Raw genomic sequence first — 19,639 nt, 5'->3', positions numbered from 1 at the left:
AGAATTTTAAGTTTTGGCAAACATAAGCCCCTTTGATAGTTGAAGATAACTTGGACTTAACATTTTCTTCTACCTTCCAGATCATCTTCTGCCATCTGGTCTTTGGATTTCATGTTGGGTCTTCCTTCGCTGACTATGTCTGATGTTATCAGGTGGTGCAATGAACGTCAATGACAGTATGACCATGTGAGGCCTTGTCAGTACAGGAAGTGACTAGACCGAAGGCCAGAAGAAGATCCAAAGCCAAGACTGGGGACCGGGTAGGGAATTGCAGCTGAATGACAGGTGAGGAATACAAAAGTGTGTATCATTTTATTATTTCCTGCCCTCCATTTATTATGCTTTGGGTTCTGGAGAGACCTCATTGTCTACTAAATGTCTTTTAGGGAACGTTAGGCACGTGATTAATAAATTTGGTCTGAATCAAATTTTTTGTCTGATTTAGATGAATCGAACTCTGTTTGAATAGAAATTATCTCTCAAAGAAATATTACAGAAAGTAGATGGATGTCTAATATGGTGCAAAATGTTATGTATTAGGCTGTGGTCAGACGGCTGTAGATTCTCTCATGCGAGAGAATAGGGCTGATCATGCTAATGACACTCAGCATCAAACTCGGTCAGGGATTGAGCTGAGGGTTATCTTACTGTGATTAGATCCTCTCACGTGAAAGAATCGTATCACAGGCATGGAGAAGACAGAGAACTTAATTTCTCCATGTTCTCCGTTATCTCTGTGAGAGTAAGCTTGATGATGACATCTAAGTGCAGTCCGATGTTTCACATGCATCCATAGACTTGCATGGGTGCGGGTGGTCTGATTATCGGATGCACCCGCAGCATGCTGCCAAATTGGCTTGAGAAAAAAAATCGCTGACCAGCACTGCCCTATACTATAGCACTGGGCCGAATGCTATCCGATATAACATTGCATTGCACTCGGCCTTGTTATACACTCGTATAAGCAAGCCCTGAGTTCAATTTCACATATTTTTGGACCACATTATTGCACAACTGCTCTTCATAACTTTCTCAATAAAAATTGTTTTGTTTCTGGATATTTCTCAAAGTCATTCTAATGTTGTTTTTAGGCTTAAAAATGAATCCAGTCTTTCAAGCAAAGATTTTTTCTACTACATATAGTTTAGACATGTTTACAAACAAAAATAAAAAATCTATTGAAGCAAGACTGGTGTTGCATTTTATATGTAGACATAATATTGGTGTTCAAAGATTAAATTACTTAGAAAATAAGCTAATGAAAACGAAGGCATATTAGAAACTTTTATTCTCTACTATTTAATAATTCCATTTTAAACACATCAAGGTAGTGTTCTATTAGGCTACTTTCACACTAGCGTTAACTGCAAACCGTCCCAAAAACGTCTTTTTCCCGAAAAAACGGATGCGTCAAAAAACTGCAAAACGTATGCAACGAATACAGCATTTCGACGGATCCGTCGCAAAACCGTCGCAAATCCGATAAACGGTTCCGTTGAAATGCTGGATGCGTTGCATACGTTGCATACGTTTTTTCCATCCGTTGCATACGTTTTTACGACGGATCCGTTTTTAAAATGGGAGGCACCAAAATTTGATTGGCTACTGGAAACTAGGGAAATCTATATACTGACTGTATTTACAGCACATCTTTGAGGGTTTTAGTTTAGTGGCAATGATGGATGGTGTAATTGGGAGGATTTCGAGTTTGGTTACTGAAGTTATATTTGAGACGAATCGCCTGGATATCATAGTGCGGGAGAAGGAGGCGGCAGCAGAAAGACGGATGATGCAACGGAGAAGGCGACGATTCTGGATACATCCAATCAATGAGCTGCGGATGACCAGGGGTGTCCAGTCCACTCTCTATCTGGAGTTGCGGTGCAACCCCCAAAAATTCTTTAGTTATGTACGGATGAGGATGGAACATTTCGATTATTTGGTTGGAAAAATAGAGGATGTCATCCAAAGGCAGGACACAAGGATGAGGCTTGCCATCACACCGGCGGAGCGGCTCATGGTGACACTGCGGTAAGCATTTTTTCTTTATGTCATTGCTCATATTGAATGTGAGTACATGCTGCAGAGAATACTGCGCTGACACATTGCGCCGCATTTACTGTAGCATGTCATTTGTTGGTTTATGTGAGGCCATTCCACTTGTTTTTTTTTCTTGTGTCATTGGTCATATTGAATGTTATTACATGCTGCAGAGAATACTGCGCTGACACATTGCGCCGCATTTACTGTAGCATGTAATTTGTTGGTTTATTTGAGGCCATTCCACTTGTTTTTCTTGGTTGATGGTCTGTGCAATTTTTTTTTACATTTTTTTTTATTTTTCCCTGCAGCTTCCTAGCTACGGGTGAATCTTTGACTTCACTCCATTTCCAATTCCGGCTGGGGATTTCCACTATTGGCGGAATTGTGAAGGACACATGTCGTGCGATTTGGGACACTTTACAGCTGCAGTATATCCCACAACCAACAATGGAAATCTGGATGAGAAGTTCCGAACAATTTGAGCGAATGTGTAATTTTCCAAATTGTGTTGGTGCTGTGGACGGCAAACACATTAGGATTGCAAAACCGGCAGGAACAGGATCAGAGTACTATAACTATAAAAAATACTTCTCAATTGTACTCATGGCTATTGCTGACGCCAACTGCCGATTCCTTGCTGTGGATATAGGAGCGTATGGCCGGTCCAACGACTCCCAAGTGTTTAAAAACTCTCCGATGGGTCGCTGCCTGTATGGAGATACATACAATTTCCCGCCAGCAAGACCGCTCCCAGGAACCAGTGAACCAGCCTTGCCCTATGTGTGTGTAGGTGATGAAGCCTTTCAACTGTCGCCGCACCTACTGAAACCATACAGCAGCCGTGAATTACACCGCACCAAGCGGGTATTTAATTACCGTCTTACCAGAGCAAGAAGAGTGGTAGAGTGCTCTTTCGGTATTTTGACAGCAAAGTGGAGAGTTCTGCTGACGGCAATAAAACTGGATACAAAAACTGTAGACGATGTTGTCAAGGCATGTGTGGTGCTCCATAATTTTGTTATTTCAAAGGAGCCCGTTACCTTGGATGACGAACAATTGGAGACATCCTTGTGGGATTACCGAAGTGCCTCTGTTCGCTCCACCGGTTCTGTTACTAGGATGAGGGAACAGTTTGCTGAATATTTTTTGTCACCTGTTGGGCGGATTCCATGGCAAGACATAATTGTGTGACTTTTTTTTAATTTTTTTTCTTTTTTTTTTCCAAAATTTTTTGGCAGCAACTGCCACAAAAAAAAAAAAAAAAAAAAAAAAAAAAGAGTGTGTGTGGTTTGCTTGCTAATATAATATAAAACCATTTTGTTAAACCTTGAAAACGTCTGGTGTTTCTTTTCACTTAACCTTTCATATTTACCTTAATTAATGAACACACACACACAGTAGATTGTAAACCAGAATTATGTTTATTTCAAAAAATATATTTTTTGTGGGTAATTTTCCCACACAATTTTTTTTTTGGTAATTTAAAGAACCTTTTTTTTTTTGGCAAAAAAAAAATATGTACAAGTACATTCCAGGTTCACAGGTCCTGGTATTGTTGGGTGGAGTAACTATGGGAGGAGGGGCTGGAAGGTTGGACCACGTCGGTAGGTGGGATTGGGGAAACCCTACCTGTTGCGTCTGTAGTGGAAGGGGGGGGGAAAACAGGAGGCTGACCAGAGGGGTGTTGTGTTGGGGTAGGTGGAAAACTTACTGGGGAAGTAAAGCTGGGCAAAGATGAAGAAAACACGGGTGAATACATTTGGGTTGTGGGCCGGGTTGGGTATTGGTACTGATGTTGATATTGAGAGTGATGTGGATATTGGGACTGGCGGTGATATTGTGGGGCATGGTGTTGAAATTGGGACTGGGATGTGTGGGGAGGTGTGGGGGTAGATTGGGGTTCGTTAATTACCTTCAGCAGAGCGTTATGGCAGCTATTCATTACCCGCATCTGCTGATCAAAAGAAAGCTTTTCCATGCTCCTGAGCATGGACTGAAAAAAAAGATTGGCTGGAGCTTGACTTACATCTAAATGCAGTCTATCCAAGCGACTGCTGATTTCATGGTGGTTTTCACTCATGCGTGATTGCATCATGCTGAAACCAGCAGTCACTTGTTCTCCCAAAATTTTAAATGAATTTTGGAAGCCTGCATTTAGATGCAAGAACTCAGGAGCATAGCTCCTTTCCTGACCCCTCTGACGCTGCCGCCATGAACCTACCGGTGGTGTAGAGGTGGCAGGGTCAGAGGGGTGGGGTAAAGGGAACGCTATCTGTTGACCATCAGATGCGAGTAAGGAAGGCTGCACTCCACTGGTAGAGGCGGATGAAGTGGAGGGGACAGAGGGGTGAGAGGTGTGGGGCCTACCGACGTGGTCCCCGGTGGCGGACTCAGGAGGGATCGCTTCAGAGGGTGCAGAGGTAGATGCAGGCGCACGGTGGCTGGAGTAGGTGCTGTGAAAGAAAAAAAAATAAGTTAATATATTGATATGAAAAAGGCCGGACTGAAACAAAAGTTTTGTGATTAGACAGGTTCTTACTGTGATGTTGAATACTTACACTCTACTCAGCATGGTTTCCCTCAGGAAGGAGAGGTTCGGGCCATATCTGTACCTCCTCTTCTTCCTTGCTGCTGAGCCACTCGGGGCCTGCATCTCCTCGTTAAACTCCCTCTTAAAGCGATCCCTCAATGACCGCCACCGCTTCCTAACCTTGGTACCTGTGAAGACAGGAATGAAGAAAAAAAAAAAAATATTCGTAAATGCAAGACATTACATTCAGCTCAAAACATCACTGAAAAGTGAATACTTACATAGTTTGCTCTGCTGCTGTGGAAGAAGGTCCTCCCACCTCGCAAAGATGTTCCGGCATACTTCCAACCAGAGCCGACGGGTGACACTGGTATCAGCATGCCTGCGGTCAGCCATGTTCCACAGTGGCTCCCGTTCACGAACCTCCTCGATGAGGGCTTCAATATCGATATCTGAATCGTATTCGGGAGCACACTGTGAAGCCTGTTAGAACAAAAAAAAAAGAAAGAATTAAAAATTAGTAGACTGAAAGCAAAAAATTAACAATTGAAGCCCCACAAAAAACCGACTCACTGATGGCCGACCGCGGCGTCGAGTCCGCCGACTCTGGGAGCGCCTGGGAGAACCTTCATGCTGTGCTGGACGTTCAGCAGCACCAGCAGCAGCAGCAGCAGGAGACTGAAATAAAGGATAAAAAAATTAGCTTTAATGTATGTATATGTTTTCTGTGTTACGTTATATATGAAATTCTGTTTTGTGTACGGTGCAGTGTGATGTGTGAAGCAAGTGTTTCACCACTACTTACACTTGGTTCCTCCTCCACTTCGATGTCTCCACCCGTCTCGGTCCCTTCCGACAGCTCCTCATCGGATTCTGATTCCTGTTGAAACATAATAAATGCATGTAGTGACTCAAAATGATGTAAATTTAAAAAAAAAAAAAAATTTTTTTTACTTACCGATACCTGCTGTTGCTGTGGAGGAGGGCTGCCGGAAGAGGACATTGTGTGGCTGTGGTCCAGGTGGCTGTGGTCCAGGTGGCTGTGGTCCAGGTGGCTGTGGTCAAGGTGGCTGTGGTCAAGGTGGCTGTGGTCCAGGTGGCTGTGGTCCTGGTAGGTCTGTAAGTTAAAAGACACTTGCAATCTGCTCTACACATTGAAGTAGCAGATTTGGGGTCTTCAAAACTTACTTTTCAGATTTTCTGGATGTGGGCCAGGTGGCTGTGGTCCAGGTGGCTGTGGTCCAGGTGGCTGTGGTCAAGGTGGCTGTGGTCAAGGTGGCTGTGGTCCTGGTAGGTCTGTAAGTTAAAAGACACTTGCAATCTGCTCTACACATTGAAGTAGCAGATTTGGGGTCTTCAAAACTTACTTTTCAGATTTTCTGGATGTGGGCCAGGTGGCTGTGGTCCAGGTGGCTTATGCCGGTCAGTGTGGTCCCTACTCTATCTGCAATATAATAAGTATAATGGATTGAAAGTTAGACCAAAGCAGAAATAGGTAATGTTTACCACTAAACACCATGTTAAAATGAGAAAAATATGTGAACACCCAAACCCAAAAACTGGTGCACGTTATACCATTCTTTTCCATGTCCCAAAAACAAAAAAAGGTAAACTGTGAGACACCTTTAAAAATATTTTTATGTTTTAAAAAAAAAACACAATTACCTCCCCGAAATAAAATTTCAAAGGATAACCTTTATTAAAAAATGACCACTCAAACAACTCTGTATTGCATGTGTAACCATTGGTACATACACCTGATTTAAATTTACCTTTAAGAAATTATACTACGGACAATTTTTTAAGAAACATTTTATTAATATATAATTTATTTCTTTTTTTTTTTTTTTAAATCACAATGGAGCAGAAATGCTCTTTATTTTAAAATACAAGTACATCGAATGGGAATGGTTAAGTAAATTTAAAAAAAAAAAATATAACCTCAAGCTGCAGACCATTAGACTTTGCAATAATACATCCATTTTAATAAACAAAAAAAAAAAAGGTGCACAAAACACTATACTAAAGGTACTGTCACACTAGACGATATCGCTAGCGATCCGTGACGTTGCAGCGTCCTCGCTAGCGATATCGTCCAGTGTGACACGCAGCAGCGATCAGGCCCCTGCTGTGATGTCGCTGGTCGGGGAATAAAGTCCAGAACTTTATTTGGTCGCTGGACTCCCCGCAGACATCGCTGAATCGGCGTGTGTGACACCGATTCAGCGATGTCTTTGCTGGTAACCAGGGTAAACATCGGGTAACTAAGCGCAGGGCCGCGCTTAGTAACCCGATGTTTACCCTGGTTACCAGCGTAAAAAAACAAACAGTACATACTTACATTCAGCTGTCTGTCCCCTGCCGTCTGGTTCCTGCACTGACTGCTGGCCGGAAAGTGAAAGTGAAAGCACAGCACAGCGGTGAGTCACACAGCGATGACTCACCGCTGTGGCTGTGCTCTGCTTTCACTTTACGGCCAGCATTCAGTGCAGTAACCAGACGGCAGGGGACAGACAGCTGAATGTAAGTATGTACTGTTTGTTTTTTTACGCTGGTAACCAGGGTAAACATCGGGTTACTAAGCGCGGCCCTGCGCTTAGTTACCCGATGTTTACCCTGGTTTACCGGGGACCTCTGGATCGTTGGTCGCTGGAGAGCGGTCTTTGTGACAGCTCTCCAGCGACCAAACAGCGACGCTGCAGCGATCCGGATCGTTGTCGGTATCGCTGCAGCGTCGCTAAGTGTGACGGTACCTTAAAGGTACCGTCACACTGAACGATATCGCTAGCAAACCGTGACGTTGCAGCGTCCTGGTTAGCGATATCGTTCAGTTTGACACACAGCGGCGATCAGAATCCTGCTGTGATGTCATTGGTCGCTGCAGAAAGTCCAGAACTTTATTTCGTTGCTGGACTTTATGTAGACATCGCTGAATCGCCGTGTGTGACGCCAATTAAGCGATTTGTTCACTGGTAACTAGGGTAAACATCAGGTTACTAAGCGCGGCTCTGCACTTATTAACCCGATGTTTACCCTGGTTAACAGTGTAAAAGTAAGAAAAAACACAAACACTTCATACTTATGTTCCGCTGTCTGTCCCTCGGCGTTCTGCTTCTCTGCCCTGTATAAGCACAGCGGCCGGAAAGCAGAGTGGTGACGTCACCGCTCTGCTCTGCTTTACGGCTGGCTGGCGCTCACAATGCAGAGAAGCACAGCACGGGGACAGACAGCGGATATTTTTTTTTTTACCTTTTTTTTTTTTTACTTTTACACTGGTAACCATGGTAAACATCGGGTTACTAAGCGCGGCTATGCACTTAGTAACCCCATGTTTACCCTGGTTACTGGCATCGTTGGTTGCTGGAGAGCTGTCTGTGTAACAGCTCTCCAGCGACCAAACAGCGACGCTGCAGTGATCCGGATTATTGTCGGTATTGCTGCAGCGTCACTCAGTGTGACGGTACCTTAATTAGTAAATACATCAAAAATCAATATTAACCAATATGGCATTGACAAATGCACATGCAACCAACAAGACGCACACAAACATACCTGCAAGCCGAGTCATAACGCAAGCATAACACATGAACAGTCGCAATATTGACGAAGGCATAATAAGGTGCAGGCACGTGAACACATACATAGAAAAGCACACAGCAGTACAAAAATAAACACACACACCCACACACACACACACACACGGCCATCAGTCCTCCGGCTGGAGCTTGATATCTTCACAGTGGCAGGCCTCACGGTGGATCTGGACTGTAGCATGGCAATGGCTGTTGCAGGATGACGGCAGGCCTCAGGTTGGATTCAGGTTTTATAAGCTCTTGCTATAGTCAGTACGTCATACACAAATGCGCACACACACACACACACACAAATGGCAATATACTCACACTGTTGTAGTGTGTCTGGTCCTTGCTGCCAGGCTGGGCTCTTGCTGTCCGGCTGGGCTCTTGGTGTCCGGCAGGGCTCTTGAGGTCCAGGCTGGGCTCTTGGGGTCCGGCTGGGCTCTTGGTGTCCGGCAGGGCTCTTGGGGTCCAGGCTGGGCTCTTGGGGTCCGGCTGGGCTCTTGGTGTCCAGGCTGGGCTCTTGGTGTCCGGCAGGGCTTTTGGGGTCCAGGCTGGGCTCTTGGGGTCCGGCTGGGCTCTTGGTGTCCAGGCTGGGCTCTTGGTGTCCGGCAGGGCTCTTGGGGTCCAGGCTGGGCTCTTGGGGTCCGGCTGGGCTCTTGGGGTCCAGGCTGGGCTCTTGGTGTCCAGGCTGGGCTCTTGGTGTCCGGCTGGCTGGAGGCTTCTTCTTCTCTCTGAGTCTTGCTGGCATATGTGGGGGTTGAAGGCCCAGACCAGGTTTATATAGATTTGGGGATGTCTGGCCATTTAGATAAAAACACCTGTTTCTGAGCATGCTCAGTAGAAAAAAACGTATTGCAGCGCTGCATTGCGTCGTACGACGTGTCTCGACGCATCCGTCGCTCATAGACTTTCATTCTAGCAAAAGACGCATGCCGACGAATGCGCCGAGACACGTTTTATTGGCGGAGACAAAAAACGTTACAATCTTCTTTTTTCCAGACGACGTGTCGCCTCTTTTCGACGCATCCGTCGAAAGACGTATACCGACGAATGCAAATCCGTCGCAATACGTCGCCAATACAAGTCTATGGGGAAAAAACGTATGCAGCAAAATATTTTGCTGCATACGTTTTTTCTGCAAAACGACGCATTTTAACGTATTGCAGTTAACGCTAGTGTGAAAGTAGCCTAAGACTGCTAACAGGCCGAAAGACACCCATATAGCTGTTGCCCTCTTCCCCCCTTCCCGGTTTCAGGGTATAATAAAAATAAGGCACAAACATTCTACCTTTTGGGGGAAGGAAGTTGGTCACAGCAATTATTAAGACAGATTTTGCTGACTGTTGGTCTCCCGGCGTGCATGTCTGCCTTCGATTCCAATCCACAGACCAATTTATCAAATACCGCCGGCTTTGACCTTTAATAATACTGCCTAAACATATATCACAAAACAAATTAACTATATTACCCAAGTTAAAGGATGACAGGATTGCACATATTCTTAAAATATTCTCTATATACAGTATAAAATATTATTAACTACCAATTATTACATTAACAAAATACTTAAGGAGGGAGGTTGGGACAACATGCCTCCAGCCACAAAAAGACAGAGGAGTGAAACTAGAATCAGATAAACGGGAGAATAAACCATTATCACTCTGTGGATGAAAAGGAGAAAAGGGTCAAGATTAGTGTTGAGTAGTGTTGAGCGATACCTTCTGATATCGGGAAATGTCGGATCGTATTGGATCGGACCGATACCAAAAAAGTATCGGATATCGCCGATTCTGATACCAGAAACCAATGCAAGTCAATGGGACACAAATATCAGAATGAAAATAAACCCTTTCTTTCCTTGTAGGTTAAAAAAGATGTGCGGTTTTGCTGTGAGAAACGCTGCATATCGGGAGGGGGGAAGAGTGCGTGGGTAGAGTGTGGGCGGTGCGTGTGCGGAGACTGTGTGCATGCAGGGAAGATGTGCGTGTCTGTGTGTGGCGATCACGAGGGTCTGCGGGGATCACGGGGCTGCTAGGGGTCTGCGGCGGGCTGTTGGGGGTCTGTGCTGGGCTGTGGGGGGTCTGTGCCGGGCTGTGGGGGGTCTGTGCCGGGCTGTCTGGGGGGATGACAGTACATACAACATATAACATATGACAGAACATACAACATATGACAGAAAATACAACATATGACAGCATCTTACAGATGCGCCATTTCTGGGGCGGCTGCGGACTGGTATTTGTAGCCGGGGGGCCAATATCCATGGCCCCTCTCTAGGCTATGAATATGAGCCTGCAGCTGTCTGCATAGCCTTTCTTGCTATAAAATATAGGGGACCCCCACATCATTTTTTGGAGGGTGTCCCCCTATTTTAATAGCCAGTAAAGGCTACTCAGACAGCTGCTGGCTGATATTCATAGCCTGGGAGGGGCCATGGGTATTAACCCCTTCCCAGGCTACAAATATTGGCCCCCGGCCATCGGCTTTCCGCCTCTGGTGCAGAAAATTGCGCGGGAGCCCACGCCTTTTTTTTCCCGCTTTTTTCTTTGTGCTCATTAATCAACATCTGCCTATCTATGGATATGTCTATCTATAGATATATCTATAGATACATAGATGTTTCTATCCAATTATCTATCTGGCTAATTTCACACATCAGGTTTTTGCCGTCAGGCACAATCCAGTGAGTTTTGATTTTTTTTTTCTGCTGGATCCGTTTTTTCTCAGAGAATTGTATTAGAGCTGGATTGCGTCTGATGGCCACACATTTCATCCATTTTTGCTGGATCCGTCAAAAAAGCTGTTTCCGCCAGACGCAAAACACATACAGAGGAACTCTTTTTGTCCGGCGAAGCCTTTACTGGCTATTAAAATAGGGGGACCCCCCCAAAAAAATGACGTGGGGTCTCCCTATATTTTATAGCCAGAAATGCTATGCAGACAGCTGCAGGCTGATATTCATAGCCTAGAGAGGGGCCATGGATATTGGCCTCCCCGTCTACAAATACCAGTCCACAGCCGGTCCAGAAATGACGCATCTGTAAGATGCGCCAATTCTGGCACTTAGCCTCTCTCTTCCCACTCTCGAGTAGCAGTGGGATATGGGATAATAAGGGGTTAATGTCACCTTGCTATTGTAAGGTGACATTAAGCCGGGTTAATAATGGAGAGGTGTCAATAAGACGCCTATCCATTATTGATCCTAGAGTAGTGAAAGAGTTAAAAACAAAATAAAGACACAGCAAGAAAAAAGAATTTTATTATTCTTAATTTCACCATACTTACCACACTTTAGAGCCTGCAAATAACGTAAAATAATAAACCATATACTCCCTGTCTGACGCAGTCCAATTAATAACGAGTGTCCCATGATGATCTCCCCTATAGAACAGTGACATCGGGTGCTGTCACTGCTCTATAGGACTTCCAGTTACACACTGACAGGAGACAATGGCTCCTGCAGTGCATCACTGAGAGGTTACCTTAGTTCACTGGTCTCACTCTATGGCAAAAGCTGTGTGGGAACTTTCTCACACAGCAGTGCCAAAAGTGAGACTAGAGACTATTTTTTACAGTGGCGGAGGAATACAGTGTGGAAGGATACCATCCCCCGTCATTGTATTTCTGGAGCCTCTAGAGAGTGGTCGCATCAGCTGATGCTGATGCTCTCCACGGGAGATCGTCGTGGGACACTCTGCGGATCAGGGAGTATATTGTTTGTTTGTTATTTTAATATTTTTTTACAGGTGACACTGGCTTCGAGGAACAAAGTGACAAGTGATGGTGAGTATGATTTCTATGTTATATGTACTGTATGTTATATGTATGTACTGTATGAATGTACTGTATGTATTATATATCTATATGTATGTATGTTGTATGTTCTGTCATATGTTGTATGTTGTATGTACTGTCATATGTTGTATGTTGCATGTACTGTCATATGTTGTATGTACTGTCATATGTTGTATGTTCTGTTGCATGTACTGTCATATGTTGTATGTACTGTCATATGTTGTATGTTCTGTCATATGTTGTATGTTGTATGTACTGTCATATGTTGTATGTTGTATGCCCTGTCATATGTTGTATGTTGTATGTACTGTTTTATGTTGTATGTTCTGTCATATGTTGTATGTACTGTCATATGTTGTATGTTGTATGTGCCATCATTTGCTAATGTGTCAATCACTGTCACTGTAGCAGGCATAGCCCTATGGGACTTGTAGTCCCATCGGACGATGCCTGCACACGCACACACCCCTAAGGACCTCCCCACAGCCCGCCGCAGATCCCTGACAGCCCGACGCAGACCCCCGACAGCTCGGCACAGACCCCCACAGCCCGCTGCAGACCCCCCACAGCCTGCTGCAGACCCCCAACAGCCCGGCAGGGACCACCGACAGCCTGGCACAGACCCCCACAGCCCGACACAGACCCCCAACAGCCCAGCACAGACCCCCCACAGCCGCCACAGACCCCCCACAGCTCGGCACAGACCCCCCACAGCCCGCCGCATACCCCTGACAGCCCACCGCAGACCCCCGACAACCCAACACAGACCCCCCCACAGTCCAGCACAGACCCCCCACAGCCCGGCACAGACGCCCCACAGCCCACCGCAGACCCCCAGCAGCCCCACGATCCCCGCAGACCTTCACGATTGCCACACACAGACACGCACATCTTCCTCGCACACACACAGTCTCTGCCCACGCACCGCCCACACTCCGCCCACGCACTCTTCCCCCCTCCCGATCTCCAGCGTTTCTCACAGCAAAACCACAGATCTTTTTTAACCTACAAGGAAAGAAAGGGTTTATTTTCATTCCGATATTTGTGTCCCATTGACTTGCATTGGTTTCCGGTATCGGAATCGGCGATATCCGATATTTTTTGAGTATCGGTCCGATCCAATCCGATCCGATATTTCCCAATATCAGAAGGTGTCGCTCAACACTAGTCAAGATGCAAAAAGTTTTACCCAATATAATGGAAAAAATAAAAAAATTAAAGGACTGGGTGGGAAGGGGGGTACAGGAAGAGCAGGCGATGAAAGAGCGGGCGACTGAAATGAAACATTATTACTAATTATGCCCTCAGCTGTCAGTTCAGTGCATATCACCGCAATCATAGGAATCCACCATTGCACTACTTTTATCCAAACTTGTGACCCTTAAAGCCAAATGACTGTTTGGTACCCTGAGTTTGGGTTGGAAGAATAGAGAAGGTTTGCAGTAGGACTGAGGCAAACACAGCATGGTATTTAAAGGGAACCTGTTATCTGAATTTGGTGGGACAGCTTTGCGGTCATATGGGCGGGGTTTTCGGGTGTTTAATTCAATGCGCAATGCCTTGCGCAGGCGTGTACTACGGAGGACACAGCATGAACTTCAACCCAATATTGCGGCCAGCATGCAGTCAGCAGGTAAGGAAAGGGTGAATCAAACACCCGAAAACCCCACCCATATGATGACAAACCTGTCCTGCCAAATTCAGGTGACAGGCTCCCTTTAAGCCTGTGTCTATGAAAGGGATTTTGAGTCTGTATCGGATAAATAAAGCTCTGACCCCTTATAAAGGCATATCATGAAATGAATAACAATAGAGTAACAATAGAACTTTGAGGCTATTTGAATTTTTCCTTTAAATTGTGTTGAAGGTTCACAGTAATCATCAATAGAACCTGTCGTGTTGAATATGGTCTCTGATTTGCAGACAGGATGCTATAGAGCAGAAGGAGCTGATCAGATTTATGTATGTTTCTATGGCAAAAGTTTCAGTACATGGGTCTTTAGATGGCAGTGATTTTTCTCATATGCAAAAAAGGTCCACGACAGTATTTTTTTATCAGAGTATCAGTTTTTATAGGTTGAAAAATAAAAAAGTTGAAGGTTTCTCAAGCTTTTCATATCTAACAAGCTTGTGAAAAAATCACAGCACACAGATAGATAGCATCTGAGTGCTCTCCAATTTTTTGCCACAGACCCATAGCTTTGCAATGGCAAGTTTGATCGAAGACTCGGCTCAAAGTCAGACAAGTATCCGTGCTTTTGTGTGGATCACCTGGTCCTAGGGAAGAAAATGTACATGTGATCTATGTGATTTAATTACGGCAAATCTCAAGTGGTTCAATTACCTTGGAATGGCTGTGTTAGACCATGTGATAGTTGCAGGGCATTGTGGGGAAGCGCACCTGGTTACAGATGTCGTCATTTGCCCACTCTATGACTCTTCAGAAGTTTGAAAAATGACACCCAGCATCTTTTTCTTGGCAGTTTGCATAAATTGAATCACAAACTGTTTGAACTTGGATTTTATTTGCTGCAAGTCGAACTGATCATTTCTACTATTCAGTGATTGACAGTCTTCACTGTATGACTGTGCTTGCAGAGATAACTGTCAGTCACTGAATAAGACCGCCCAATAGACTCATATGCATACATACACTAGGGATTTCAGTTAATAAAATACAAGTTACAATAAATCTTTTCCAACAAACCTATAAATCATTCTGCACAGCTTCTGCTTCTATATGCCATGCTGTCCACAGATTAGACTGTATGTACAATGTGACAGTGACATGGGGTGACTTAGACTGCTTGCTTAATTTGGAGCCCCAATTCCCCAAGACTGGTGATTTTCACTCTGACTTGATTATGAGGAATGTTGGAGTCAGGCACTGGAGTGAGATTTCTGGTGTAGGACTCAGCTGGTCATAAATTAGATGAGTTGGTGCATCATGCCGCCCCCCCCTCCCCCCGCCATCCCCCCTTGCTTCCCAGCTGCGCTTATTTTGACAGGGCTGGGAAAAACAGATGTAAAAAGGCAAAGTCACAAAAATGTTTACTCAACTCTGACTTACGCAAAATTTTTGCCACTTTTCAAAGCAATATATTTTTGCCAGAATTCCGGATTTACTGGGGACCGTTCCTGTCAGACAAATCTGATCAATTTCTATGAAGAGGTAAGTTTCGGACTAGACCAAGGGAACATTTAGTGGACGTAGTGTATATGGACGTTTCAAAAGGTTTTGATACGGTGCCACACAAAAGGTTGATACATAAAATGAGAATAATTGGGATAGGGGAAAATATGTGTTAGTGGGTTGAGAGCTGGCTCAGGGATAGGAAGCAAAGGGTGGTTATTAATGGAGCACACTCGGACTGGGTCGCGGTTAGCAGTGGGGTACCACAGGGGTCAGTATTGGGCCCTCTTCTTTTTAACATATTTATTACTGACCTTGTAGGGGGCATTCAGAGTAGAATTTCAATATTTGCAGATGACACTAAACTCTGCAGGATAATCAATACAGAGGAGGACAATATTGTATTACAAGATGAATTATGTAAACTAGAAGCTTGGGCTGATAAATGGCAAATGAGCTTTAATGGGGATAAATGTAAGGTCATGCACTTGGGTAGAAGCAATAATTAGATGTATAACTATGTGCTTAATTCTAAAACTCTGAGCAAAACTGTCAATGAAAAAGACCTGGGTGTATGGGTGGATGACAAACTCATATTCAGTGGCCAGTGTCAGGCAGCTGCTACAAATGCAAATAAAATAATGGGATGCATTAAAAGAGGCATAGATGCTCATGAGGAGAACATAATTTTACCTCTATAAAAGTCACTAGTTCGACCACACTTAGCATACTGTGTACAGTTCTGGCCTCCGGTATATAAGAAAGACATAGCTGAATTACAGCGGGTGCAGAGAAGAGCGACCCAGGTTATTAGAGGACTGGGGGGTCTGCAATACCAAGATAGATTATTACACTTGGGGCTATTTAGTTTGGAAAAACGAAGGCTAAGGGGTGATCTTATCTTAATGTATAAATATATGAGGGGACAGTACAAAGACCTTTCTGGTGATCTTTTTAATCATAGACCTGAGACAGGAACAAGGGGGCATCCTCTACGTCTGGAGGAAAGAAGGTTTAAGCATAATAACAGACGCGGGTTCTTTACTGTAAGAGCAGTGAGACTATGGAACTCTCTGCCGTATGATGTTGTAATGAGTGATTCATTACTTAAATTTAAGAGGGGACTGGATGCCTTTCTTGAAAAATATAATGTTACAGGGTATATATACTAGATTCCTTGATGGGGAGTTGATACAGGGAACTAGTCTGATTGCCGTATGTGGAGTCGGGAAGGAATTTTTTTCCCCAATGTGGAGCTTACTCTTTGCCACATGGGTTGTTTTTTGCCTTCCTCTGGATCAACATGTTAGGGCATGTTAGGTTAGGCTATGGGTTGAACTAGATGGACTTAAAGTCTTCCTTCAACCTTAATAACTATGTTACTATGTTAAATTGCTTTGATTAATTGGGGTCTTACTCTACCATAAGTTATACCAATTATTCTATGTTTTAATAGCTAAGCTAGTCGCCTTCGCTGTCTATGCCTCTGAAGGGAGAGGTCAGGGCTGTGGGCCAGTTCTGACTTCTCTTCACTGTGGAATCCCTCTTCTAAACAGGATCCTGTCATGTGTGTGTTTTGCTGTGGGATTCGTTCTGTACTCACTTAGGGAGTTAGGAAGTCCTTGTTACCTCCCCATCCTTGGGACTGGATACAGCTGCCAACAAAAACAGGAGACATTGTGTCCTGTTTAACATGTTTGGCTTTACTGTGGAATTTGTATACATATGGAATGAGACAGAATCCCCTCCGTTTGGTGTTACCTTTGCCCAGTTTACTATCAGTTCTTGCCTCCATTTTGCCCAACCTGCCCCCACCTCAAGAGACTCTGTTGGTTCTAGTAATTTCCTATACAGCATTACCGCTTATCTGAGGCCCACCATCTTTCCCTCTCGCTATGACCCGACCAACCTCTTCCACTTAGGGGAGAGGCCATGGACTCGGATGCCTCTTCTGGGCCCTAGGCCCTGGACTGCCCCTGTTTAGGAGACTTGAGACTGATAGGACACTTCACTTCTTATGCATCCACTGACTTTGAACCTGTCACTCCTCACACTGTTTGAGACTTCTCTACTTTCTCTCCTTTCTCTCCTTTCTACTTTCTTTACTTTCTCTCCTGAACTGGGAAGTGCTTCCCCTTTTAATCTGAACAAACCCTTCCCAACATGTGGCCTATTCCCAAGCGCTTAACTATATCTTACCCTGACTGCTGCTAAACTGTATTCCTATCTATGCCTTGTGGTGGTTCCCCTATGGACAGCCCTATCCCATTCCCTGGGGACAGCCTTGAGGTAAAACCTCCTGGAAGCCAAGACATAAATCGTCCCTAACGATAAAATGGAGATTTATATAAAACACCAAAAGTAATAAAACATTACCTTCCATTATTGTACAATTTTACTCAATCTTGATGGTCACAAAAAAATGAGCTATTGAAATGAGCCAGTCACAAGCCCCCTTCACAAAAGCAAAAGCAGTGAGGACATGCTGACAGAGGAATGTCTTACAGTATATTCCTGACAGTTGTGGATGATGCTGTTCCCTCTGACCATGATTCAACTCATTGAATTACTGAAGGAAAGCAGTTGAATGGAGCACAACCATTACCTCCTGAATAGCCTATTAACAAATTTCCGATGGCAAATAATTAAAGATTAAAGATTCTTAAATAAAATATAAATTTTCATACTTACTTTTAATATTTATAGAGTTAAAGTGCACTATTAAAAATACTTATTCTGTGTCGGTCAATGTTGTTGAAATGTTTTCGTGGTATAGGAGATCAGTTAATTGTTATATTTTATTCAAATAATAGATATCATGGTCATTAATAAAATCTCATAAGTAGATTTCAAAGGAGAAATGGTAGTTAGTCTTATTCGGTCTGTGTATGTGCAATCAAATAGGATTTTAAAATCTCCTATAGAGAAAATGATTTCCACCTTAATTAGTATATTGCATTCTTTACTTGTGGATCACTCATAAATTGTAACAAAAAAATAGAAAAAGAGTCAGCTCACCACTTCAGAAGTCCAGCGCATGGAAGCCTGCACTGCCACAGGAAATGTCAGAATGAAGGAAAGAAAATCCAGCATCCAAATCTTCCATAAAAATAGACTCTTTATTGAATATCATTAAAATTCATAGGGAATATAAAGTCTCAATCACATACGTGGGGTTATATTCCCTTTGGATTTTAATGATATTCAATAAAGTGTCTATTTTGATGGAAGATTCAGAGTTGGATTTTCTCTCCTTCCCTCATAAATTGTTACCTATCCACTTTGCATACACTATTGATCTTCTCTACTCATGGAATATAATTCATATCTAAAGTTCTACTATTTTTACCCACTATTTTAAAAGTTCATTCCCATCTAGACAAATTGTATCTCACTAATATCCATTTCGGACCTACCGGTAAACTGTTACTGCATTGTGTGACCGTGGACCGCACTTTATTGCTCAATATTTCTTGACCATCACATGAATGCTTTTAAAACAAAAAAACAGCTCTCTGCCTCCTAAATAACCTACAGACTACCTCTAAGTTGAGTATCTATGGAACCATCCAATCTGTCTTTTCTATTACAATAAAATATATTCCCCTGATGAACCTACTGTATTTAGGGGAAACGTGTCGAGAATATGACACACTTTACTTTATACATGAGAATATGACTATTGTATCTGTTGATATAGCTAATACTAACTAGGGGCCTTCTTTGATCATTATGGTATTTTTGGTTAATGGTGGTTATGCATTCCAGATGATATTGACCCATTGATTAATTTACGATTGATCTGGGAATATTATGTGGTTCAAGATCTCTGGTGGTTAGAATGTGCTCTAACTAGTATTGTCGTATCTGTTGCCTGTATACTGACATGCTAACCACAGATTGTTACATTTCAATTTTGCCCATGCTAGGACTTAATAGGGTCTGATATGGTTACTTGACGTGGAGCGTGGGAACCTTTTGCGCTATTGTAGGGTACTAACCTCCGCACTAAGGTACGTTGCCATATCACTTTGTTTTTAATACATTTTTTAGCAATGTATTAATAAAAGTTATTTTTTAAACAATAGTTTTTTGTTAATCTTCTTTTGAGTGTTTTTTTCAGTGAAATAATTACATATTGCTTAGACTGTTTAGACTCTTTTGGTCTGTGAATATTCTCTTATAGTGGACAAATCTGAGACTGAATGGATTTAGCCTGAATGGTGTACTACAGTGAATGGTCAAGAAATAGAATTATTTGTGGCTTGCTCCTGTAACAGACCTTTACTGCTTCCATTATTCCGTAACAAGAGACACAGAAGAGAAAACATAACATTTATTCCGCTATAACAATAAACCTATGCCATAATGTGTCAATGGAGCCGCAGTATACCCAGGCAATGTAATGATCATCTGTAAGCGAGGCCATGGTTTTCATTACCCATAAAACAATTCTCATTGAACAAAGACACTAAACATCTGAACATTACAAAGTAGAAAATATTACAAAATAGTACAGCCATCTAAAATGAATCCTATTTATTGAATAAAAATAAATTT

General features: G+C 43.3%; 2 protein-coding genes and 1 long non-coding RNA gene across 3 annotated transcripts in view; 2 read left to right on the top strand and 1 right to left on the bottom strand.

The window, feature by feature from the left end:
• The window catches only part of LOC138672307 (uncharacterized), a 159,617-nt gene that overhangs the window by 109,000 nt on the left and 30,978 nt on the right, over positions 1-19,639 (top strand). The gene's annotated exons all lie outside the window — the stretch shown is intronic.
• Positions 1,349-3,268, top strand: LOC138670942 (uncharacterized). Its single transcript, XM_069758735.1, has 2 exons — positions 1,349-2,031; positions 2,352-3,268. The coding sequence occupies exons 1-2, from the start codon at positions 1,676-1,678 to the stop codon at positions 3,232-3,234; spliced, it is 1,239 nt and encodes a 412-aa protein (XP_069614836.1). The 5' UTR covers positions 1,349-1,675; the 3' UTR covers positions 3,235-3,268.
• LOC138670941 (uncharacterized) lies at positions 3,505-5,627 on the bottom strand. Its single transcript, XM_069758734.1, has 6 exons — positions 5,532-5,627; positions 5,379-5,453; positions 5,147-5,251; positions 4,855-5,056; positions 4,602-4,761; positions 3,505-4,496 (listed from the first exon to the last, which is right to left on the bottom strand). Exons 1-6 carry the CDS (start codon positions 5,574-5,576, stop codon positions 3,581-3,583), a joined length of 1,503 nt encoding a protein of 500 aa, XP_069614835.1. The 5' UTR covers positions 5,577-5,627; the 3' UTR covers positions 3,505-3,580.

Source organism: Ranitomeya imitator, chromosome 3, assembly GCF_032444005.1.
Source record: "Ranitomeya imitator isolate aRanImi1 chromosome 3, aRanImi1.pri, whole genome shotgun sequence".
Lineage (NCBI taxonomy): Eukaryota > Metazoa > Chordata > Amphibia > Anura > Dendrobatidae > Ranitomeya > Ranitomeya imitator.
Note: the sequence above shows the minus strand (reverse complement) of the source record. Positions and strands in the feature narration are given on the sequence as shown.

Coding starts and splice junctions, on each gene's coding strand:
- LOC138670941 (XM_069758734.1), bottom strand. CDS start 5,576: ATGTCCTCTTCCGGCAGCCCTCCTCCACAGCAACAGCAGGTATCG. Junction 5,057..5,146: donor GACGCCGCGGTCGGCCATCA/GTGAGTCGGTTT, acceptor TTGTTCTAACAG/GCTTCACAGTGTGCTCCCGA. Junction 4,762..4,854: donor ACAGCAGCAGAGCAAACTAT/GTAAGTATTCAC, acceptor CTGTCTTCACAG/GTACCAAGGTTAGGAAGCGG.
- LOC138670942 (XM_069758735.1), top strand. CDS start 1,676: ATGATGGATGGTGTAATTGGGAGGATTTCGAGTTTGGTTACTGAAGTT. Junction 2,032..2,351: donor CGGCTCATGGTGACACTGCG/GTAAGCATTTTT, acceptor TTTTCCCTGCAG/CTTCCTAGCTACGGGTGAAT.